Below are 26,876 nucleotides of genomic sequence, written 5' to 3'. Positions count from 1 at the left end.
CCTCATTTACACCATAGGTTCAACTTTATTTTCCCAGTAAACATTCTAAGAAAGCTGTTGGAAAACTGTATAACTGTCTCATGGGAGTGACACATATTTTTTTTTACATTTTATTCTAACGGAACAAAATACCAAGTAACACAAATATCAATATCAGGAAATCAGAGAAACAAATCTGGATGATTAATGAATTACTAGAGAAGAATACTGTTTCATACTTTTTTGTATCCTCAAACAGGTGTTTCTTCTTCCTAGCAACTAGCCATTAAAGGCTTCATTACCACAGGTTATCTAAAGAAGCAGCTCTTTGATTTATGAAGAGCTGTTAACTGGGAATTAACTTACTGAATGGTGAAAAGGTCCAGATTTGCCACCCCAAAATATTCCACTTTGGCATTAAGTTTTTTTTATTGTTGTTGTTTGTTTTTGTGAAACGGAGTCTTGCTCTGTCGCACAGGCTGAAATGCAAGTGCGGTGGCACGATCTCAGCTCACTGCAAACTCTGCCTCCTGGGTTCAAGCAATTCTCCCACCTCAGCCTTGTGAGTAGCTGGGACTACAGGCGTGCAGCACCACCACACCCAGCTAATTTTTGTATTTTCAGTACAATCAGGGTTTCACCACGTTGGCCACGGTTGGTCTTGAACTCCTGACCTCCGGTGATTCGCCTGCATTGGCCTTCCAAAGTGCTGAGAATACAGGCGTGAATCACTGAGCCTGGCTGGCATTAAGTATTATTTTAGGCTGAGGAAAATGAGAAATCAACAGATGCAAGAAGAGTTCTCTGCCCTCCCCTTCTCCCTAAAAGCAGAGTATAAATTTCCCATGGGAAGATGTCTCTCTGTCCTGTACCAGTTCAGAGGTAAGTGACTCATTACTTGAGACAGTCGACATCAGATTGTTTATGCATACAGTTCTGTATAAACCAACCTTGTTAAAAGTGCCCTCATCTGTCATTACTTCCCCCTACTATTTTCTGAACACTTCCCCACAATTTCCTATTCTGCAAAGTCCAAACCTTTCCTTTGTTAAAATGGTATATAAGCCCCCCCCCAACCCTGACCACTTGAGTTTTATGATACTTTTCTGTCAACTCCCAAACACAAAATATGAACAAAAATTGTGTGCCATTTCTCCAATTAATTTCCAAGTCCCCAGGTACTAAACAAAACAGGACAGAAGTTGTTTTTCCTAACAATGATAAAGAACTGTACTGTATTTGATTTCTTAAAATGTTACAAATTTCTAGTTTCATCATCCTGTAATCTTTCAACTAAACTAATCAAGGCTGACACTGAGAATTGTTCTATAAAAATACCCAGGTTCAAGTAAAAAGTGAACCTAGAAGAATAAGTGTTAAAGTCTTTCTCCAAAATTTTATATGAAGCTTCTATAGTGATAACACCAAATTTTTTAAATGACTGCATGACCTTTGCCAAAGAAACAAGATATAATGAAAAAATAATTAAGTTTAAAGATACATCAGTAAAGATGCAAATAAAGTTTCTCCATTACCTTTTACCTATGAGAGATGTTCCAAAAATAGAGTTTCCACAAACTTGACACAAATTTCATTTTATACAAACTTGGTCACTAAAATCTAAAAATAGATTCAAATGTACTGTATTCCACAGTTAACGCACTGGGGACCAAAGCATTTACCCCTGTGCAGTCATCTCCTTTCCTACAGACCTAAGAACACACACAACCTTTCTGCCATCTTTCTAATTAAATAGCATACAGAGTTTGCAAAGTGAGGTGTTTATTAAGTTACCACCCACCCAACCACCCTGCTGTTTCCAACTACTGGTCTGCAAGAATTAGAATTCTTGATCTCTTGATACTATGGACATTTCACATGCTCACTGTACAACTGTAACTGACATACGAAAATCACATTTTCAAATTAATGTTCATCAAAACAGCTTTGTGTTCACTGTGATTGACTCATAGGAAATAAGTGCTATTAAATTTGAAGGTTCCCATTAGTCTAATAAAATACCACTTACATATTTCAATCCTGAGGAGCTAAGATTGTATTTGTTTAAAAAGAAGAGAATCCTATGCCATTAAAATAGTTTGGAAATCACATTATTTTGACAGAATAAAGAAGGATCAAAAATAGCTTTAAAATTCTCAGCAAGCAGAGACACAAGATAAACCTAGCTAAGAACACTCATATATTAATAAAAAAGATTTTAAGATACTAGCCCTAAGGGGTGCTGGGGCATGGCAGGAGCCTTATCATGCAAGGCACTACCTATTCAGAGGTAATCAACACCTCTGTGGGCCTCCTGGAATTTATATTTGGGTTTTTGTTTTTTCCCCTTTTGTCAAAGCTTCTAGTTAGCAGCTGATGAAGTCAGTACAAGACCTACCTCAAACAACTCAGAGTAAGGGTGAAATACTCATTACCTGGGGTCTTCCACTAACTACTCCTCTAGCCATTCTTTTAGAAGAAAGGAAAAATGACAGTGAAAGAACAGTTTACCCTGGAGTTTCAAAAACCTAATTACACTTACACACACACACACGCTCGCGCACGTGCTTTCAGCAACATATCAGATCAGTAAAGACACAGCCTAGTGACATAAACTCAACATCTCTAGTTCTGAACCCTAGGAATTAACTCAGAGACCAATGCTGAGGAGGAGACAGCACTTTAAACTTAAACTTTCCAAGGAATTAAGTACTGCAATTGTTAACACTTCTTCCATAATGCCCTAAATCTAGAATTCAGGTAAACCTGGAAATCCCTGGTTCAATCTCCCTGCGAAATGTTCAAGACATGGATAACTCCTAGCTAACTAGTACATTCCAGGTCCCCACTACAGATTCTGATTCAGTAGGCCTGGACAGGGCCCAGGACCATACATTTCTGGCACTCATTACAAGTGATTCCAATGCAGGAATCCAGTGACCGTACTTCATGAGACACAGTCTGATTGCCAAAACATTTTCGGGCTTCAAGATCACCTGGGAAGCTCTCTGACAACAGATTCCAAAACTCCCTTAGGTGAGTAGGTGAGGATGTAGAGCCAAATTTGGGTACCACTGGGCTAGAATATCAAGTTCACAACCATTGATTATAATGTTTCTAGAGAAGCACAGATGTTCTTGTTCATTTGGTGTATTTGTCAGTCCTTACTGTCAAAAACCTTCCATTCCCCTTCCGGAGAAGACACACTCACCAGAAGATGCCCTCTGGATAACTCTGTAAAAATTACACATCTCTCTACAAATTCATCAGTTGGCCACGTGCTTAATCTTTAAAGAGTGAGCTCTTGCCTCCAACAAGAGGCAAAGAGGAAACATCCAGGTAAAGCATAAGATAATCAGAATTCTGGTCCCTACTCTACCGCTTAATAGCTCTGTGGCCTTGAACTAGTCATTTCACAAACCTGGGCCTCTCATCACCTATGATGTTTAGGGCAAAGAAGGGAGAGGGTTGGTTAAGGTCACCTCTAGGGCTTTTCTGACTGTAACACTTTATTACTCATTCCTTGCATCATAAAATCCATTTCGTTCATCTAGAATGCAGCATCAGCAGGTGTCAAGGACTCCAAAGTGCATTTAAGAACACAAAGGGATGGACTAAAGTCAGCTAAGCTGTACAAGCAGCAGAAGCTTCTCATGATGAATGCCTATAGACAGGAAACAGGCTGAAGCATACAGCTGGGCAGAAGCCCAAAGAGACGGACCTGACAAACAATATAATAAATAGAACTTAGTCTACAGAAGATTATTGTATTTGCTACTGAAGACATTTCTTAATGTACTTCCCTAATCCTCACTCGATCAAAATAGTGACATTAATTTGCTAACACTGACACAGTCTAAAAATTATACACTCTCTTCAAGGACTTAAGAGGCACACACTTTCCTAACTAGATGTTTTTGTTCCTCAAAGATAGTTTCCTAACTCAGTATTAAGAAAGATTTAAGAAAAGGGAAAAGGAAAGATTTCAAATCTTCCTGCAGAGTGACTCCAGAGCTTTCCTGTAACCCAATTAACGCTCAGGCTCCTATAAAATCAGAATACAGAAATGGGTCCCAACTGCTTCCCAGCAGGTAGAATAAGCTGGATAACTAGAGAAGGACCAAAGAACTCTGGTCTGTCCCTAAAATACGTACTGAGAAACTGCACAAGATGGGTAATGCTACACACCACAGGGCAGGGTCCAAAGCTCCACAAATTCTTTCAAAACCTTGCTAGAGATACATTAATACTACCTCTTAAGAAGTATGTCTACTTTTCAAAGTACAACCACTCAGAACCCACATTTGGATACTACCATTTTCTAGACTATTTTACTCAATATAAATATTTAGTAAGAAACTCAGAAAAAAAAAATCCTAAAGCAGTTTATGCTTAAGCTGAACGAGTGAGATCCTTCTAAAAGCCATTATAACCCATATTACAAATAAGATGTCAGTGGTCCAAATCAAAACAAGATTTCCAGAAGTTGAGGTGCCTAGTGTTCAGATTTACCTACTCCACTTTTGAATTTATTATCACATGTTTCTTTTAGGAATCATGCTCATATGTTATTGATGTGAACAGGTTAAACTGGTCTGATAACCAGTTAACAACAAATCATTTCAAAAGCTTTTATAGCACCATGTTCAGTGGAATCTACTGTCAGGGAGAGATACTCACCCTTCCCACAGTCCCCAAATAGATTCTATGATCAAATAAGGCTGGGGAACTATAAATCAAACAGGTTTTCTTTACTGCTGGATTTTTCATAGTTCTTAATACAGTGATTATCGAGTATGGATCTTAAATGAAGAACTACAGAGTGCAGCACTTCCTAAACTTGTCAATATAATACTTATTTTAAGAAATAATTACTAGTATCTCATGAAATGAAGGTTGAAAAACATCTTTCAATCTTATACACTATTGTGGGAAGCAAATTAATACACCAAATACACTATGAAAAATGGTATGAAAGTGCCTCAAAAAAATTAAAAACAGAACTACCATATGATCCAGCAACCCCACTACTGCATGTTAACCCAAAAGAAATGAAATCAGTTTGTCAAAAGGGATGCATGCATATCCATATTTATTGCAGCAATGTTTACAATAGCCAAAATATGGACAACCCAAATGTCCATCAACCAATAAATGAATAAATATGCTATATATACACAATGAAATACTATTCAGCCACAAAAAAGAATGAAATTCTGTCATTTCCAGAAACATAGGTGAAGTTAGAGGACACTATATTAAGTGAGGTGAGACAGCCAAATACCACATGATCTCACAGGTGGAATCGAAAAATGCTGATCTCATTGGAGGACAGAGCACAATAGTGGGTACTAGAGGGTGGAGAAGAGAGGAAGAAGGAAGGAGGGGGCTAGATGGTTAATGAGTACAGGGTCACTGCTAGAAGAAATAAGTTCTGGTGTGCTATTCCACAGAAGGGTGACTATGGTTAGCAATACTGCATAGCATACTTCAAAATAGCTAGAAGAGAGGATTTTGAACACTCTCAAAGAAATTATGAATGTTTGAGATTTGGAAATGCTAAATACCCTGCTTGATCATTACACAATGTATATAGCATCAAAACATCTCACTGTACTCCACAAATTTGTTCAATTATGTGTTAACTATATAAAAATATATACTATATATAATAGTGTACAAATATATGTGTATACATCATATATATTATATATATATATATATATTATATATATAATGTATACACACACATAGAAACGTCTTACATCTTTAGAAACATCTTTCAATACTCATGACCATTGTGGAATTTCTTGGGGACTCTACTTGCTTACCAAATATTTTTAATAGAAATTTTACCACAGTGGAAATCTCCATTACATCCTTCCCCTCGAGCCACTGAAAAGACAATAGGCAGGGGTCAGAGGTGAAGGAAATGGATGAGAAATATTTACACAGTTTTTTAGTATCTAGCCATGTATTAAAGAATACCCATGTGTTGTGCTTCTATCACCACCGTCTACCACACTAAAGCTAAAGAGGCAAAGGAGGTGAAGATAAAGAACTCAAATTTATCCCATTTTGCCACATAACAGCTCTAAAGATTTACAGAAGAATAAGATTAATTCAAGATTGACTAGAGGTGAGACGTGAGAATCTGTAAGATGTCTCCTGTGGCAAATGCCTAATATGAAAGATGTATGATTTGTTTAATATTTTCATCTTATAAAATGACAAAATGTATCATTTCATAACAGTTTCATAACAAAACATGACTTTTGTGCTCTGTTCATGCATCTTTCTTTTTAATGGTAAGGGAAGCTCTACTAAGCAATCAGAAATTGATCTACTAAGCAATCAGAAATTGCATCTGAAAAGCAATCAGAAAATGCATTGTGTCATAGCCCTCAAGTCATTTATCATATTTTTATCTTTTATATTAACAAGGTTACAAAATCCACATGTAAGGGATGTTGTTTTACTTTAAAAACAAAAGATAAAATTCAACATCAGGACAGAGACATAACAGCAGCCTTTTGTTCTTCACCTTTTTCAGCTTATTAAAAACTATAAATTTCACATATGCTTATCACACTCATTTTGGAAAAGAAATTGAAAACTCTCATCCATCTGATTATCAGTGTTCAGAAACTTAAGAACCACCTTCCTAATATCACAGTGAACATTTAAGCAACATAATTAAAATATAATGGCTGTTTGATATGGATCAATGACAATCCGTTTGCACTTAAGTTTTTAACTTGATTTCAGTAGGTTCTCTCTGTGAACCTCAATCTGTAGCTTGAGGAAATATGATTATGAGGCCAAGCCCAGGGGCTGGCTCTAGAACTCACTTGTAGAGCTTGGAGAGAATGAGCCGTAACGATTAACAGAATAGCTCAAAGTCCCATGTATGAAAAAGTCAAAAGCGAACTTAGAAATGGCCCAGTGTGACCCCCTTTTTCTCTGCCTTTTACCTCATTTTGCCAAGGGAAACCAGAAGTCTAGAGCTGACTTGTCCAACGTCACATGACTAGGTGAGAGTTGAGACTCCTGGTCTCATTCTTCACACTGCCTGTAAGTATCTTTTACTCATTTCAAATATTCCATTTTATATTTTTGGTTATAAGCTTTGTAAAGCAATTTGGTATACACCATCAATCAAATTTAATTAACAAGAAAAATCCAGAGTCTGTCTACCTTCATATATTTTTAATGTTTAACTTCACATATATGTCTAATTTCATATATTTTTAGTGTTTGAAAACAACTCCTGCAGGAAGCATTAACCCTTCTATCCCAAGAACGTGCTCCTTAAATTAGGTTTTGGCTTACTCTAAAAATTTAGTCAAATCTTAAAAAATACTAAGGAGATTTTCAACTAACTAATATTCAAAATGTACTATAATTAAGGCCTTATCTTTATCAGAAGGACAATCATATACCATGTTAAGGAACAGAACGTAAGATCTCATTACACTTGGTATTGTATCAGTGAAAATGTTTATACGCTGACAATGTGAACACTACCATTTATTTTATCATATATAAGCAAAAGGATTATACTAACATAAGGAAAAGACATTTTAAGATTTTTTTCCCCTCTCCCTAACACATATCGTATCTCACTGTTGAAATGCTAACTTAAATACACTCAGGATACTAAAAGATAGAAGTTAACATGACACTGGCTATCCCAGATAAACATACTTTTAGAAGATTTCCCAAAGATCCTGTCCAGATCAGAGTACATTAAAGTCCAGTTAAAATATATACTGTCCCCAAAATAGTTTATGCTTTAAAAAGAAAACTTTAAACTAAGTTTCATATTGCTGATGTAATAACAGAGAGAAAATCTAGATATGTAAAATTGCAGCAGTGAATTATTTACAAGCAGTAATCTTATTATTTTCTCATATCCTGAGACACGATCCCTAAAATATGAGTCATCTACATAAAACTGCTTACCTGTTATTTTGTCTCTTACAAGCTTACAGGACTCTATTTCACCAATGCTCCCAAAGAGACTCTTTAGTTCCTCCTGTGTCATGTTCTGAGGAAGGTAGTTGACTATTAAGTTGGTCTTGCTGTCTTCTGTGTTCCCAGAGTCAACTGGTGACGAGCAGTTGTTGTTTATGGTGGTTGGACCATTGGCTGTGTTATTGCAAGTTGGCCCATTAGACAGTTGTGTTTCCATGGCAGCAATTACCTGCTAAAAACAGAGAAAATAAGAAGTGTCAGAATTCATATTTCATAACCTATTAGAGACCCCATCCAAGAATTTAAACACTTGTCACTAAACACAAGTCGTTCTACTGAAATTACAACAATGCTTCAACAAAGTGTAACACCTACACTAATTTTTACTTCATATTAACCTATTCATCTTAAGGTTACAACTATATTTTCACATACATATTCCATACATGCATATAAGCACAATTTAAATCTTAAACATTTTCTAGAATCACATTCTGGGTCTATTCACATATCCTTACTCACCTGCAGTGTCCACAGATGAGAAAATTAAGTAGCAAAGGGCACAGAATTGAACCCTAACTAAAAATCATACTAGAAAATAAAAGTGCTTAACATGCTACAAAAATGAACGAAAAAATGACCTACCTAACTCTGAAGAGATTTTCAGTTAGCCTAAGAGGTTCAATATTCTAAAACTGACAGATATCCATTAACTTAAAAATCAAAGAGCAAGAGTACTTTTAAAAATATAAATTTGTCAACATGTACTGTTTTGGTTACATATTGAAAATGTTTTTGATGGACAATATCATCTCTCTACCATTGGTAAGAAAAAAATAGATGCTACATTTTAGGGAGTGGAAAGGAACTGTAAGGTAACTTGGGAATGAGCTATGAATACTTGGTCTAACTGGTAGAATCTAATAGGACACTCTTGTCAACCTTGGCAGCTAAAAATTACCAACAAGGCGACTGATCTACAGCATCAAAATAAAATCCCCAAACACTTCGATATGGTGTTTCTCCTTGACTCTGCTTTTTAATGAGAAAAAAGAAAACCTATCCAATCAATGAAAACAACAATGTAAATATATCAACTTTTGCAAACAGACCAGCCCAAGGAATTCTCGTTTGAGCACATAAGCCTGTTGAAAATGCAAGTAACAGGGTATCTATAAACTCCAAACACCAGATAAAGAACAGAACTGGGGAAAATGGCCTCAAACTGTTCAGGCTACTCTAAACATCACTTATTAAGCAGTATTAAATCTAGTTTCCTAAAACCAATCCTATGCAAAAGAGTCACAAACCACAGCCCCAAATTTTCCAAAAGCATTTTCCAGTAACTACCTAACTTTGGAGAGCCAAGACTGTGGTGGAATCTAAAAATCAAAGCATCACTGAAAGGATTATCCTTCATATTGCATACATCTCTCACCTCCACAAAGAACTACTTCTCAAAACTGACAATTCTGAATTGATGGGATGCTAGTTTTAGGGAAGCTTTAACATAGAAAAGGCAAAGAACTTGAGGCAAAGAAAAAAAGCAAAGTAAAGGGAAAGAGGGTTACAAGGAAAGAGAAAAATCTGTCTTTTAAAACACGTATTGCCTAAGAAAAATAAAAGGGCACATTAGCAGATAAACATATAGGAAGAAATCTCTACTGCCAGGAGATGTTTACAAAAGAAGGCAGTGTTGGACATACTGAGACTGGTCAGACTGGATAAGAATCAGTGCTGCCATGATAAAAAAAACATGAGGCAAAATCCAGAATAGCTTTTGAAATATCCAACAACCTGTAACCCCTCCGTGACTTCATTTCCTTGTCAAAGAAGTGGGAATTTATTCTACAAGCTGCAAGCTGTTTCTCTACGAAAGCTAAGTTTTCTCAGGGAATACTTAAAGGGATGAAGGAAAATAAACCTTTGGAAATCTGTATTTAAAAATCTTAAATAATTCAAGATATGGGTTTTATTATAATTAGAAAATCTATTTGAATTTGAAAAGGGAAGTTTCAGATTTCCTAATTAAACGTAACTGTTCTGGTTTGTAGAATATTAGCTGTGGGTCACTCTTTTCACAGCAAAAATTCTTCTGGGGTTAATCCTTGACCAGCAGTTATGGAAACAATGAGCTACAAGATTAAAGTGGCCAAAGACACTTAAATCACTACTGAAAAGTCTGGATAGGTGTAGAAACTACGAGAGACCCGAATGGGAGATTCGGACTAAAGCTCATTGGGATAGCATTTGAAATACAAAGTGTTCATTGACTGAAATTAGCAAGATTTAGAAAGGACAACAAACACTCCTCACTTAATTGCACATTTATTTCCATGTTCAGGTGGCAAGAATGAGCTCCTAAGCCAACATTCAAGTGAACAGCTGCAGTAGGCTGTGTGCGCTGAAAATTACAGCATCTCTCTGCTATAGGACCATCTGCTCAGAATAAAATGATACTAATGTGCTATATTTTACAAATAATGCATATTCCATTGATAGGCTCAACACAACTGTTCACAGAATGCAAACTCTTTCAACAGTTACTGGGCAAATAATTTTCAGCCAGATTTACAATTTCAACTTTTTTTTTTGGAGCATAAAGAATTGTAAATAACTTCAAAATTTAGTAACCAAAAAAATACATAGTAAACAGAATGTATAGAATTACGGTAACTTAGTATTCAGACCATACCAAAACTTTTTTTATTTTTTTAAAAAAGCTTGTCACTCTTTTGAGTCTGCACTAAATCCTAATTTAGATTGTAAAAAAATTACATACGAGAGCATGGTTCTGATGCTACATATACCACTACAGTTAAAATTGCAATGTGCTTTAAGTCCTAATGATGGCCATACCACAATAGGTTAAATGTAAGAATAATTAGTATGCCAAATGAAAGATTCAAGTGTTTGGTATGGCCTCAGCACTCCTCCAACATGCTAAAAAAAAAGTAGCCTACAGAATTTAAGAAAAATCCCACAGACCCCGGTCCAAGGCTCTGCTGCCCACGAACCACTTCTAAGCAGAGAAGCCACATCACACAGTCTGACTGCCATGTTAGTTTGGAGTTGCCGTCTGCAATATGGACACAAAAAGTACCGTATGTTAGATGAGCAAGATAATGCAACAAATCAGTTTGTACAAAATTTACAGTGATTGTATTGATATTCCCAGCACGTCCATGCAGTGTGGCTTAATTGAAATTGAGGCAATTCCAATCTAATCTTTCCAAATTCATTTCAACATGTAGTTTTCTTGCACAAATATAAGCATTTTTAATTAAGAGCCTGATTTTAAAACAGTATTAACTAGTTATCTTGGCATCTATTCTAAAGAACTAATGTAAACCACACCTCAAAAATTTAAAAAATAAAGTAAAATAAAGCAAAATACTGCAGGCTGTCTTATCTCTTAAGGATGTGGGAGAAGGGAGGAAATGTGAATGAAATTTTATAGTGGGAAAAAGTCATCATGTAATTCCTAAGTGATTGCTTTGCATAAAAGCACTCTTTCCCCAAAATATCAGGACATTAAGAGAAGCTATATTTGCCCACACTGTTACATTATACTTTAAATGATCCTTAATCTTGGGACTTAAAATTAAAAGTGAATCGAAACCCTGTGAGGTTATTTTGCCACTACAGTCAAACGGTTTCTAATAGTTTCACTGAGAATTGTTCACATATACTAAGAGGCAGTAAACCAGCATCTTTCAATTGAAGTAATTGGGCCGATAAATAGGATTGTTTGGAGTAATGCTCGCATAGGATGTCAGCTTTGTCCCTGAATGAAATCAAGTGAACATTTTTTAATATGTAAATTATAAACCTAGCACAATTTGAAATTAGTGCTGCTATGAGGCCTCCAATATAGTTAATGGGCCATTTACCACTTATTGCAACTTGCCCAATTACCAAACAGAGCCATGATACTGGCACAAAAGCCAAAGTTTACTTTTTTTGCCATATATGCAGATGCTTCAAATGGTGAACATAATCAGAAAACTTAGTTTCTAAAAATAGACACTGAATAACAGAAGAGGTCCAAAACTGTTTTCTACTTATTGATAATTATAAAAATTTTATCCTGAGAGGCAATCCTGACTGTAAGTGATTTGCTCTTGATATTAGCAATGCCACCAGTAACAATGGATTCCACTTTCTGGCATCTACCAAAAGGGGTTGACATACTTTTTTACAGGATGCCATGAAAATATTTTACTCTTCTTCCGTTCTCCCACTGTAACAAGAGAATTTGGTCTGACCCTATGTTCTTTATTTTTCAAAAAACTACTTATGGTTTAACTGAACCTGTGAAAAAGTGCTTTACACCCATGAAAGATTTTTTATAAGAACCCAACTGTAGTTAGAATACATGAGCAGGACCACACCCAGCAGGGTAAAGCAGGCATAAATGTATGTCCTGAATACCCTCAGGAGTTCAATCTAAACATTCCTCACTACATAAAACAGATTTTAATTTAACTGCCTCAGTCCCTTCTATTTCATGGGAGGTGGACACTAATGAGCTAATCTATTGACACCCCTCTTTCTGAAAGCCTCAGGGAGGTGAACAATCACTTTACTGCACCAACTAGATAGAAAGGCTGTGTATGGAAAATGATTCTACTGCACTTTTACATTTCAAGCACCCCAGACAGTCTCTCCGCTTGAGGCAGACACATACCTTTATGGGAAGTTATAAATAAGTTGCTCACATGGCCCTTACCTTTATGCTGGCCAACAATTCAGTTACTAAAAATGTAAAGCTACTTCCCCTTCACTTAAGGACAGGCAATTCTGCTCTACTCAATCTACCACAGACAACTGGGCTGTGCACTATTTATAGATTCCATTGGCTCTGAAACTCTTCGGAAAGAAAAAAAGGCCATATTCCAGTGAAACAGAGCCATTAATTTTAAGGCTTAAAAAAATAATGTTTCAATATATATTCTCCTCTTAATTTAGACATCACTTGTGCCAATTCAGACTGCTTTTCCTCCTATTATCCAAGGAATAATTTATGAAAAGGCACTTTAGCATAGATGAATCTAGAATATTCTAAACTGTCACTGGGCTCCAAGGTAAAATGGTTGTTACTTTGGTGAAAGCGTAGGTTTTATTGGGAAATAGAAGATTGTCTCTACTTTTGTACACACAGGTACTTCCAAAAAGCCATAAAGACTTTCAAACTTTTTATTTAAATGATCCTCCATGAATTTTAACATCTACTGTTTTCACGATAGTGGAATTTAGAAAATAAATGCTTTATATCTCATATCTGGGAAGAGTTAAGAATTTGGGAAGTCAAACTGATCCGATAGTTTCCTGATCACATGAGAGAAAAGCAGTCTATATTTTATAATCTTACAATTAAAAAATTCTGCAAACTACGGTAATCAGCTTCTTCACTATTTTCAAACCTCTTGCAGACAGCCACCAAACCAGGTAGTTAATCAAAAGCATCTTAAATAGGCTGGACTCGGTGGCTCACGTCTGTAATCCCAGCACTTTGGGAGGCTGAGGTGGGTGGACCACCTGAGGTCAGAAGCTCAAGACCAGCCTGGGCAACATGATGAAACCCCACCTCTACTAAAAATACAAAATATTAGCTGGGCATGGTCTGTAGTCCCAGCTACTCAGGACGCTGAGGCAGGAGATTGGCTTGAACCCGGGAGGCGGAGGTTGCAGTGAGCCGAGATCACACCACTTCACTCCATCCTGAGTGACAGCAAGAGACTCTGTCTCCAAAATAAATAAATAAATATATCTTAACTATATTCTGAGAATTTTTATTAAGTTCACTCAGTATAATGTTGCGAGGAGGGAAAAAGGTTCCATAGCCTAGAAACCACCTGATTTAGGGACCAGACTTCTGTGGGTTAAAGTCACAGCAGGGCTGCTGAAAGGGCCAATACAATGACCCCTGGTGAGGCCGGTCCTGTTGCTCCAGCCACTCCATTGCCATGGTCACCACCCTGACCTGGGCTCTCATCTTCTTCAGGACCAGCAAATTAAAGCCTCCAAAAGGTCCCTCTCTCCTCATCCTAATCTATCCTAACACTGTTCCCAGGAAGACTTTCTAAACCTTCCCACAGCTCCCTGCTGCCTATCAAATGAAGTGCAAACTACTAGGTATCAACAGAGATCCTGTATAACTACTTTTATCAGCCCACTTATTCAAGCACCTTAAGATCTGAACTACTCCTTGTCCCTCAAACAGTCTGGTACCTTCACTCTTCTAGCTTTGTTTATGCAGTCCCATCTCCCTTATTCAAGGCTCCATCCAAACCCACCCCACCTCCATTTCAGGGGTTTGTACAAACTAAGCATTTAAAAAGGAAAGGGCAAGAACAGTTTCTTAAAAATTGGAGACTGAAAGAGCAAATCCCCTCCCTAAATGTGTACAAACTTGGTAACTTTTTTTTTTTTACTTTTTACAAATACATTTAAACTATAAATTAGAAACACAAATAATCATGAGTGGCTCTAACTTGTTTTTCTATCCTACCAAGTATTTCAAACCAGAAGTAATTATGAAAGCATATTTTCAAGTTTTGACGCACTCCATCAGCCACCCTCACCCACTGAAATCTAAATTCCTATTATATGGTAAAACAAAGGAAACCATGTACCTTTGTGAACAGTTGTGTACTTTTATTTCAACAGTCTATCACACTAACTACAAAACGCTGGAAGACAAGACAAATCCAAGCCTCTGGCCAGCAGGGTTATGGATACGGGCATGTGGAATTTGGGTCCAACTTCAGGAAAATGGCAAAATCAAAAGTAAATGCAGGAAAATTAAACAGATCTTGAAAAAGGCATTTAGAAGCACATCATGATTAAGTCGTGGATCACAAGTGATCTTGATACTAAATAGAAAAGTTTAGGCAAATAGAAACGATAACGTCTCTTAAAAGAATCATGGCTAGCGGCAAAGACAAGCGTATCTCTCAGGCTGGAAAGGTCCAGCCTGAATACAGTGAACTTGGTCTCTACACTTACTTGCAACTAGAAGGTTTGAATACCCTGACTATTCAAACACAGCACACCAGGACAGAATCAGCCCAGTGCAAAGGCCTTCCTTCTGACCACATCAAACCTCTCCCTAAATGCCAAGTTACACACGAACAGAAGACATTTGTCTCTAAAGTTTTAGAGCCAAACCTACAAAAAAAAAAAAGAAAAGAAAAAAAAAAGGCAGCACAACCTTTACCACACCATCCTTCAGGGAACTTGCAGCAGGGACAAAAGCACTCCAAAATTGGTGAAATAAGTAATATGAGCTTATAGATGACAGCTGGGTAGGCAGTCAAAGGGATCATCTGCCTGAGACACACCATTCCTATAGCAAATGCTTTATCTTTCCCATTCAAATCACTAAGTGGTATTTTCAGGATATGTTTCTGGCTTCACTTAATTAAGCAAGAGAATAGTCAACCAAGTGCTAAAATCACAAGGCTAACAATGTCCGTTAGTTACAAGAACAAGCCATTAGTTTGTTTTCTTTAACTCTCTTTGCTTTGTGGTTCCTAAAATAAAGGTTTGTAGCTTTAAATGTCAAAGGATTTCTTCAATCTAGAATCCCTGTCAATTCTCCAGCCCACCCACATACCATGTTAGCTGTCTCACTAGCTCTACAAATTCCTCAAACCCACATTTTTGGCCTTGGGGCTAACAAGGGCCCAACAACTTGCAGCGACAATGCACTGAACAGCTGCACGCGTCATAAGGAGAATGTTCTTTGGCAGCAAACACTAAAATTTTTCTGTCTCTTGGCCCTTTATGACTTCTACAGACAAAGTACGCAGTCTCCTTCATGCCAGTCTTTCTGAGGTTTTGTAGTTTGAGAGCTGGCAGGTTTAAAAGCTTTGAGGTTAGAGAGGTAAGATAATGAGTTTAGGGTCCCAAGTCCTTCTCTTCAGTCTAAGTCCATTACAGGTATCCAGTTTGAGCAATGGGAAAGTAAAGTTCTGGCGAAAAAGATCTGCTTAAGTTTCATGTTTTGTTCATTCATCCATTCAACGAACATCTCCATGCAGCTTCCACGAATTCAGGACAGTCCTGAGGTATAGCAATGAAGAAGCATCTTGGAGTGCTGATTTGCTGTGGATGGTATGTGCAGAACATATACAAGTATGAACATATAGAAGAAAACAGTACATTAGCAATAAATAAGAGTGCTTTGGAATACATATAGAGAAGAAGAAGGTGGGTTGAAAATGTGGAGATGAAGATGGGTAGTTTCCAGCATTAAACAAGCAGGCCTCAATGAAAAGGTGAGCTTTGAACCAAGGTTTGAAGGAGATATGGGCTGGCTGCTGTGATAGGAAGAAAAATCCCCTTCCCCTCAATGTCTACATCCTACTCTCAGAAGTGTGAATATGTTATGTTACATGACAAGGCGGAATTAAGATTGTAGAATTAAAGCTGCTAATCAGCTCAACTTGAGAAAGGGAGATTATCCTTGGTTACTGAGGTGGGCCTAATGTAATTACAAGGTTCCTTATAAGTGAAAGAGGAAGGTGAGACTGTCAGAGTGATGAAGCATAAGAAGAAATAGAAAGGACATTGCTGGCTTTAAATGGGGCCACCAGCCAAGGAATACAGGCAGCCTCTAGGAGCTGCAAAAGGCAAGCAAACAATCTCCCATAAAGACTCTGGAAGGAATTGCAGCCCTGCCAACACTTTCATCTTAGCCCACTGAGAACCACTTTGGACTTCTGATGTTCTTCGGAATTTTAAGATAATAAATCTTGTATTGTTTTAAGCCAGTGAATTTAAAGTAATTTGTTATAGGTCTAAGAGGAAATAAAGACAGCCCCCATGGAGATATCTAGAAGAAGAGATTCTAGGCAGAGACCTGCCAGTGCAAAGTTTGTCTGCTGTGCAGAATGACAAGGAGAAAATAGGGAGAGTAGGAGGAGATGAGTCTAAGAGGTAATGAGGCCGGAACACATAGGGCCTTGAAGGCCACCGTAACAAAAAAGGAAACTATAAAAGGTTTTGAGCAAAGGAGTAGCATGTGGCTACCGTGAAAATAAATTGTGTGTGGGTGTGCATGAAGACTCAGTGAGTTTGGAAACAGACCAGTCAAGAAGCAACTGCAGCAATTCAGGTGCAGGATGACAGTGACTCCCACCAGGGTGAAGTCGGGGAGAACTCATCAGATTCTGGATATACCCAGAATAATACACATCATTAGTGTGCTACATTTTAATTACATCAGTACACTGTTTAAATCCATTGTCAAGAAACTGGTTTAGATACTAACTGCTCACATTCCTACAAACCACCAAAACATTTACTATGCTCTGGACACTAAGAACACAAGATGAGTAAGCAAAGGAAGAGATTTTATGGGCAGTTGTGCTTTAAAAGCCAAAGAAAATAAGGATATATATTTATCTATATATAGATATATATATAGGAAACCCAACATACAAAAATTTTGAGTTTATAAATATTAAATCAAGAGTTATTCACTTTATGGTTGGATATTCACTATTCACTTTATATTTGCTACTAAACGAATCCATTGCCAGCTTCTTAAAGAATCAACTGATTCATTTAGGAGCAAATATAAAATCACAAATAGTAGCTTAAAACATGCAACTACTACTAAACATAGTATGTCAGAAAATTGATTTGTAATCTATGTGAGCCCCCTTAAAATTTTTAGAATTCAAAGTAAAATATCTCAAAGCTCTCCTCAAAAGTTTAAAAACAAAGTGGATGAAGATGAGATTAAGTCACATTTTGTAAAATGGGAGTAAACTTTAAAATCTGTATTTTTCAACAGGGTCATTTATATACCTCTACAATAGCAAAGGTTAAGCCATGGGTTAACTCAGTCTTGGTTACAGGCTGGAATACACTAAATCATTACCTTCTGGTGATGAATCATTCCAACCCCATTCTTTCAATCCAACCTCAGTGGACCTAATTAATTTCCATGCCATTACTTGGCTATAGAATCCAAAAAGGGATATGAGTACAATAAGAATAAAATCAACTACTCCCTCAGTTTTGTGGCAGAGGTTTTGTTTGGTATAGGCAGATTAATCTGAATTGCTAAATTAAGACAGTTAACATAGTAATCAACACAGAAATTGGATTAACTTCACATTCTTCTACAAAAGTCACAGCTATCAGGAACCCCCTCAGGGTAGTACAAATTGTGAAAGGCTGATGAGAAATCCTCAAATTAATCCCAGTAGTTGAGTGTTTTCATTAGGTAGGTTAAAAACATAGCTCCTCTGTTGGATACAGACACTAAAATACTCTGTCATGTACAAACTCCAAAGCAGAAAGAATGACTAATCCTAAAGGGAATATAAAAGACAAGGAAGGTTTATGGACAGAAATAATGTTTTTTAACTCACAAATGTTATAAAGGCCACAACACTCCTCCTGGCCAGTTAGGTTAACATTTTATTGTTCACTGTTATTTAGCAGGACTTAGAGATAGAAAACCAAATGCTACACCGTTTAACCTCAAGCAGCTTACACCAAAAAAAAAAAAAGGCATCTAAAATGTCAACAAGATTTATTTCCTTAGTAATGTTAGGAGGCTACAAATATTTCTATAGAACTTCAGAGAAACTGAAAATAAAGGGATGCCATCCCAGGGCACATAAATATCTTATAATTCATTGATGTATTCTGGAGAGCAAAACAAGGAGTCTAAACCTTGATCAATACAGACAGCTTCCTTCTGCTCTGAACTGTGGATCATCTCAATTACTGGTATTCACCTATGAAATGTGTTTTTCTTTTCTGTTGATGTGTAACGTCCTGAGATTCCCAAGACATGTATCCTTGTGATTTAGAAACATAACTATGATTTATTTACTATGGAAATTTGAGGCATCTTAAAAAAACAAGATTCACACCCTAAGATAGTAACTTTATTTCCTTTGGTCCACCTCTGCCTCTTGCTCCCCCAAAGACAGCTTTCTTTAAAAACAGACATCCCAGCTAGAACAAAAAACACCTAGGTACATCTGTGACTTTTTATGGTAATTAAGTTCCTGGTTATTTACTACATTTCAAGAAAAAAAAGCAGGGGAGGGGGAGAATTTATTTACATTCAATGCAAGTGTTATTTTTATTCAGTGATTCCAAAGTGCGGAAAGGGTTGCTAAGGGAGAGTAGTATCTCAAGGAAATGTCTTGTTAATCTGCTACATAAGAATGTATATAAGAGTTAATAATGTTTTTCAAAAAAGTTAATGCTATACACACACTATAGAACAGGTAAGGCCCTTCTTAGCCTCAGACCTTATCCACTTACATCCACAGCAGGCACACACATCCAATCTTGAATAAATCCCTAACAGAGAAAGGCGTCAATATGCTTAGATTGATGACCTCTCACCATCTCACGCAGCAAAGTGCTTCCTCTTACTCTTACTTTTGTCAGACTTCCTGCTTTGCAAGTTATCTTAGTATCACTCAAGTAAAGCACATTGGAAACAAACACTTAAGGATCTCAAAAAGTAGGTGGGGCAAGTACCCCCATGTTAGAGATGAAAAATGAAGCAAGTGTATGAGCATATATGTATATGTATAACCTGTATATACATTATACACACACATTCCCAAGTGTTGATGAGAAACATCTATCCCCAACAGGCTGAAGAGGAGAAGGGAGCACATACGCAATTACAGGCTACATTTTAACAGGAAATTATTCTTCAGACTCAAACCACAAAAGCATTAGCCTTTGAATTATTTCCACTCTACGAAGGAAAAGAGCAGGTAAAGGGGTCTGTTCTCTTTAAAACCTTTAATTACATACACATATTTTGTCTGATAATGTCAAAGCACTTTACAAACTCTACGGTGCCAAGTGAATAGAGGGTATTATCATTATTGCTGGACAAAAGATGATGTCTCAAAATGTGAGCACAGAAAATTTGCTTATCTGGGCCTGGTGCAGTGGCTCACACTTGTAATCCCTGCACTTCGGGAGGCCGAGGCGGGCGGATCACGAGGTCAGGAGATCGAGACCATCCTGGCTAACAAGGTGAAACCCCGTCTCTACTAAAAATACAAAAAATTAGCCGGACTTGGTGGCGGGCGCCTGTAGTCCCAGCTACACGGGAGGCTGAGGCAGGAGAATGGTGTGAACCCAGGAGGCGGAGCTTGCAGTGAGCCGAGATTGCACCACTGCACCCCAGCCTGGGCAAAAGTGCGAGACTCCACCTCAAAAAAAAAAAAAAAAGAAAGAAAGAAAATTTGCTTATCTGTCTTTTGGATTAAGCCTGTCAGTTCCCCGCCCCCCAGCCCCCCGCCCATCTAAATGGACAGCAAGGCTGCAGAGTCGTGTTGGGAGCCTTTTAACATGGAAAGGAAACACTGTGGACAGAAAGTACAGTATGCAGACTTTTCCTAATCATGACTGTTAATTCCTGTCCTTGACTGCTGAAGCAGATGCTATGTTAAACTACATTTAGCACAGTCACAAACGGTGACTAAGGAAGTTAAAAATTTTTACTTGCAATGCTGCAATTTTTAACCCAAGACCTCCAAAGACTATGTTTAAATATACAGAGTACTAACAGCCCAAGCACTTCACATTAGAATTACAGCCCTGTCTACTTTAATTTACCTTACTTTTAAAAGAGTGTGACCCCCTCCCCAACTCCCCCCAAAAATACACATCTCCCATCCTCTTTGAGTCTTCTTATGCTCAGGCTCTTGGGATTTTAATAAGATTAGAAATTGCTACCTCCTTATCCTTGCTAAGAACTCCAAAGATGATCCAGGCATCTTGTACTTATATTCAGATTTACAATACAGAGAAAACAAGAGCGTAGAAATCTAATCCACGATTATACCCTAGAATCTAGATTGATAATGTGTACATTACGCGGTCACATGGGATCAAGTTTCCACAATTAATGGATCAGGCAAATGATCCATGTATGTACATTCATACAAAATCATACACTCTCCTATCTTTTTCCTATCATGATTTTCAAAATGACCTGAATTTAAAGTGTGGCTTTAAAATCACATTTAATTAAAAGAAAAATAGAAAAGGAACTTTCCGTGGGATTTGAGTATCTTTTGCTACAGTAAAGAAGTTCAGATGATCTCCCTGCCTTCTGCAGAATCCAACGAATCCTACAACTAAAAGTAAAAATAAATGGCAAGGGAAAGAAACTAGCGATTATTGATTCCTCTTTCCATGCCAAGTCTCAAGCTAGATATTTTACAAACAAAATCTTATTTAATCCTCTTGTGGGGCGGGCAAGGTGACTCGTGCTTGTAATCCCAACACTTTGGAAGGCTGTAGGTGGGAGAATCACTTGAGCCCAGCAGTATGAGACCAGCCTGGACAACATGGAGAAACCCCATGTCTACAAAAAATATGAAAATTAGCTGGGCATAGTGGCATGTGCCTGTAGTTCCAGGTACTCCAGAGGCTGAGGTGGGAGGACTGCTTGAGCCCTGGAGGCCAAAGCGGCAGTGAGCCATGATTAACATCACTGCACTCCAGCTTGGGTGGCAAAGCAAGACCCTGTCTCCAAAACAAATCTTATGCACTATAAGCTATATTACATTCTCTTTAATTTACAAATGAGAATTTCAAAACTGCAAGAGTTCACACAACTATTAAGTGAGAAACTGGGATTTGAAATCAGTGCTGAGATCCCATCTAGAGCTTCCTAGCTGATCTCTCTGCTTCCAGGCTTGCCCCTTTCCCCAATCCTTCCTCCATTCCACGGCTGTGGGGATCTAACTAAAATAATAGTCAGCACTCCACTACCATCTCTTTTAAAGCTCTGCTCACTCCACGTTGCCTATGAAGTAACATCTCAGCTCCCTAGTGAGGCAGCTGACTTGCCCCAGCTTCTACCTCTTCATCCACATGCCCAGCAACCCCCATCACATACACAAGCTCTAACAAGCTCCCAGTAGTTCTTCCCATTCCCAGTGCTTTCCAGTGTCACACAACCTGTTTTCTCTACCTGCAACAGCCTCACTACCTTTCTTCTCCTGCCTCATGGAAACATCCTCAGCACTGGAAGAGAGCAAACACCTCCAGGAAGCCTTCTGTGAACCACTCAGTTGGACCAGATAACTCTGTGTGCTCCTGTATGCCTGACTTACCTTTATCTCCCCAGTAAAAAAATATCAAGACAGATCCACGAAGAGAATGAATGCCATGAGTTGTGAATAAAGGTGGCAAGTAAAAAACATCCCCCTTACTTATCCATCTGGTTTTATGTTCCCTGCCAAGTGGGAAAAATTTCCATTGCAACCCTGTGTACCTAGAAGAGCCGGCCAAAGTCATCTCAGGTTGTTTATAAAGAGGAAGGTAGACTGTCAAGGGGAGAAAAGGGAAAGCAGGCTGTCAAGTCCTACCACTAACACACACATCTCTTTCCACCTATAGCTACTAATTCTATATTGTAAGCTCAAACTTCAAGGGGAATCAGCATTTTTTAAATTTCTAGCTACAAGCCTTTTTTTAAAACAATATAAACCTCACGAAGGAACCAGGGACAGGTGTGTTCCATTGTCACCACCTCACAGTTTAAAATAAGCCAATCTCATCACCAATGTGTAAAATCAAGAGGAAACCTGAAGTTTATACTCTCTCCCCAACACAGCCAAGGTCTGGTGTGTAGAATACCAAAAAGAGGAGTAAAGAAACTCCCCAAGGCTAGAAAAGCAACATTCCTGATCTACTGCATGTACCAAGCGCTGTGCTCAGATGCTGGGAAAACAAAGACGTACAAAACCCCACTCATTCCACCCCTCACAGAACTTCTCCAAAACACACCTGTGTCCTAAAAAGGTGTCCAAAGAAGTCAAACGCACACAAGGAAACCTTTAAGAACCCACAGCCAGAAATAATCACTTCTCTACCTGACCTATGCTAAATATTTTGCTATCAAAAAAAAAAAAAAAAAAAAAAGACGGCAAAATCACTGCTGCTATGGAAACTATCATTTCTAACTTCAATACTTCAGTGTGGACACGTATTTGAGAAGAAATGAGGCATTTTGCTTCCCAATGTTTAAAATGCTAAACAGTAGGAGACTGTGCACAGCACTGATACTGAACATTAAAGTGGACTTCTGCCTCACTAAGAAAATTTCACATTATAAAGAAGGAAGGCTGAAGATTTCCTGATTTAGAATTGCTCAGAGAGTTTCCGGGTACCCATTTGCTGTTACAACTTTATCCTAAGTAAAGTGCAAGTTTCTTTAAAAGAACTCTCAGTAGAGTAGATTTAACATGTAAATTGCTTAGCAGTAAATAGTCTTTTACTGCTGATAAAACTTTCAGGAAGTACCTACTAAGTACCATGCAATATAGTCTAGAGCAGTTAGGACTGCAATCTCTTTCAGATCGAGCTAAAAAGAAATTCTCACTATCATCCACTACTTTAATCTGAGATGGGTATGAACAAAAAGATCCTTAAACCACTCTTCTAAAGGGAACCATGATCCTGAACACAAATTTTTCAATTCTTCTGTGAAGAGTGTAGATCTACTCAAACGCCACTCTATCATTCTATCTTAGACTATTTTAAAGAGTTCCTTGACGATTCTGAGTGCCAGTCTCTAGCTGAGAATCACTATAAGGGAAATAGATGGTTTAGAAACATGCCCTTTCTATACCTTTCTACCCCACCCAAGCATGCTTTTACATCCATCCTTTGTCAGGCTAAAACCCAGGATTCACAAAAAAGATCTGGAGACTGCAGGCCTTGGAATTTAGTTGAGTCATCAAGACACTATTTTTTATTCTCTATTTCTAAATAGCAAAAGCGGAAAAGTGGGGGTATCATGAGGTAGAAGCAAGAATGGTAAATTAAAACTGAAGAAAACTTCCACGGCATTGGAACAGTAATTAGACCAAATTTCACTGCCATCAGATTAAGAAAGAACTGCTCTGCATCGCTGGCTACCAAGACAGCAGTATTTCTCTTAAGTAACTTCTTGCTCTAACTGCAAAATGACCCATACTTTTACTTGCCAAGAGTAAAGACAGCTGGCCTCCTACATTAAAAATTACCAAAATGGAAACAAGTGAATCTTTTTTATCCACCAAGGTTGACTACACATTAACGAAGACCTATTCTAATAAACATGGCCAACATAAACAGCAGGTGGCCACTCTGAACATTCTTCCTGATACAAAGTACATCACATACCTAATGGCATGGTGAACAAGACCCCCCCGAGTGGCTATGACCATCAGGAAGAAAACATTGAGGGTATGGGAGTCAAAAGTCTACTTAAAGTATTAAGCATTCAAATAAATGGCAGAATCTGAGGGCCAGCTTGTAAAAACAAAAAATAAAAAGCCAACAATGGACTCTGCTTAAATAAATCATGTGAGAGGCTGAAAAGAAGGACAAAGGAAAAGTGGCAAGGGATAGACAAAAACAAGCAGATCTGTAACTCTCCCAACCTCCAGGCCAAAGTTCGGACTGGCAGCTAGAGGGTAGATTTAGCCTGAAAACATGTTACGTGGTTTCTCCAATGTCCTTAAAAAACAAAAACAAAACAAAAAACAAACAAACAAAAACAGTAGTGTTCAACATTTAAAATTTCACCAGTGTAACAATTTCACATTTATAAAAATATATTTCTGACTTCGCTTAATAAAGTTTGGCAAGAGTCCACATTCCCAGAGCTACTAGCCAGCAGGTTGCCCTATAAATGGGGCGCCTTCTTTCCAGTTCTCCCAATACAGCCTTAATGTTCCGGCCCCTGCAAGGGCTGGATTTTAAGTAAAAGAATATCATAGCCTAAATGTCAAATGTGCTAAAGAGTATACGCTTTTCTACCATGATGGAGAGGTTCAGAATGTCAGAGTACTGGGGGAGGGAGGTGGTTTTCCAAGGTCATCTAAACTGAGGATCTTTAATTGTAGACCTAATCATCTGTGAAAATATTCTAATAAATATGCATAACAAAAAATGAGGCAAAAAAGCATCAAGTCTGTGTCACTAAACGTCCTAATATGACTGCCACGGACATTCAAAGCACTCTAAATAACTCATTTTGGCCTGTTTATACTACTATGGATTTGGATTAGAAAGTCATCTTGTCCACAAAGAATTAGGTATATCCTGTCCCTTCTGGAGGCTGAGTTTGAGAAAGTTAATTAAACCCTAATCAAATATTTTGCTATGAGAAAGAAGAGGAGGGGCCCATTAAGTGCTTTATCCCCAGGATGAGGCAGGGAGTAGGGCAGCACACAAAAAAAGACAAAAATCACCTGGCATTATACCAGAAGCCCTTGAATTAACATTAAATTTCCAGGTTAACGCTCTAAAAACTGTCTCATGACAAACCACAAACTGTATTTTGGAGGTAAAACAGGAGGTAAGTGGGGAAGGAACGGAAGGGTAAATAAGAGGTCTTACTTCACACTTTTTCTGCTGCTTTTGGTTTACCCCAATAGAATCCCATGAAAACCTGCTTCACACTGGCAAAGTGGGCAGGCAGAGGAACAAAGGCAAATCCAGGGCCTGCAGAAAGTCTTTAAAGGCAAGGGAAGAAAGCAAAGCCCTGCCTAAACACTGGCTATTTATAGCACAGCAATGGAAGATCTGGGAGGTGGCTGAGGGAATATGAAAGCTAGAGAGTGGGTGGGCGGGCTTCCTTCTGGCTTCCTTAGACTCAGAAACTAATGCATTCTTCCGTGCATCCAAAGCTGCTATTTTGTTTCCTGTGTAAGTTTTCAAAATACTGCAACACTGTCCCTAGGTGCATTTGACAATATCAGAGCAATTACAGTTTGGTTAAAATCTGAAGGTAATCAACTCACCATTCTTTCCTATTCTCTAGAAAAAGAGGCCTGAACAAAGAGGAGGAGACACCACCACCCAATTCATAAGGATGGTCTCCCAGAATCCCCTGAACTTTCACAGTGTGGAAAGTTTCTGTGATTTCAAGCAGAGACCAGGAGAAACTATACTTTTCACCTCTTCTCATTAACTAAAAGCCACAGCTAAAAATAAAAAGCTGGAGCAATTCCAAAATTGTGGGTTTTATAGGGCACATTAAATTATTCCTTATCAACTGCAAACCTTTAAGGTTGCAGAGTATTATGTTAATGCTATTGGCTTTTTTTCTTTTTTTTTCCCCAGAATAGGTGATAATGTTCCTTAAAAACAAACAAACAAACAAAAAAAAAACTTCACGAACTTCCAAGTCCAATCTCTATTATAAGGTGAAGTATGAGTTCTTAAATCTGCAGAGCGTATCATCTATTCTACAAAACCTCACACATAACTTAGGTTGATTCTCTTTTCCAGGACTGTATTATAAAACATTTTGAACTGAGAACAGATCAACAATTGGTATTAACAGTAAATTATAATAATCATTTTACACTTATTTCCTAATCTAGAGTGCATGAGATTCAAAAGTAAGAAAGCAGTCTCACAATAGAGAATTTTCTAAACAGAATGTGAAGCTCTCACATTTATTTAAATATAAACGCTAAGAAGTGTTTAGGGTTCCCCCTGGACATTCAATTGTTATTAACTCTTAAGATAAATTTCCAACTTGATAAACTTGGAAAATGGCTTTTTAAGCATATTTTCAATTTGTTGAAAGTTTGTAATATTGAATCCTATGAGTCTTTTTATAATTATTTTCTTAGGAAATTTGTGGTCAATTTCCTGTGACCTTGGTAAAACTTAAATACACCTCTTAGCTCACATCCATAACTATGTTGGCTTACACCAACATTCCTCTTATATTCTTCATTAATGGCCAAGGTTACAGAAATAAGAGTATTTGGTCTAAACTCAAATCAAATGATCATGTGTAATACACAGCAGCACCCAAAACATAGGCACTATTTTCCATATCTAAAACATCAGAACCTAAGGCATCCATTTATATTAAAATGAAGATTTTAGTTCAGCTC

General features: G+C 37.7%; 1 protein-coding gene and 1 long non-coding RNA gene across 18 annotated transcripts in view; one reads left to right on the top strand and one right to left on the bottom strand.

Moving 5' to 3' along the window:
- Positions 1-26,876, bottom strand: part of ELAVL2 (ELAV like RNA binding protein 2) — a 160,241-nt gene that overhangs the window by 63,663 nt on the left and 69,702 nt on the right. For 7 of the 17 annotated variants that reach the window (XM_055294064.2, XM_055294065.2, XM_055294066.2 and 4 more), the window contains one exon: positions 7,945-8,188. In XM_055294064.2, coding sequence (XP_055150039.1) covers positions 7,945-8,188 — 244 coding nt within the window. Of the gene's footprint in view, positions 1-7,944; positions 8,189-10,919; positions 11,036-26,876 lie in introns of those variants that run through there. The other 10 variants (XM_055294050.2, XM_055294053.2, XM_063609828.1 and 7 more) reach the window with 4 other exon arrangements.
- Positions 15,879-26,006, top strand: LOC129490311 (uncharacterized). The gene is made up of 3 exons (XR_008660218.2): positions 15,879-16,077; positions 19,599-19,724; positions 25,787-26,006. It is a non-coding gene; the product is annotated as an uncharacterized lncRNA (long non-coding RNA).

The sequence above is a fragment of the Symphalangus syndactylus genome, chromosome 9 (genome assembly GCF_028878055.3).
Source record: "Symphalangus syndactylus isolate Jambi chromosome 9, NHGRI_mSymSyn1-v2.1_pri, whole genome shotgun sequence".
In the NCBI taxonomy this organism is placed as follows: domain Eukaryota; kingdom Metazoa; phylum Chordata; class Mammalia; order Primates; family Hylobatidae; genus Symphalangus; species Symphalangus syndactylus.
This window is presented reverse-complemented; position numbering and strand designations above follow the sequence as displayed.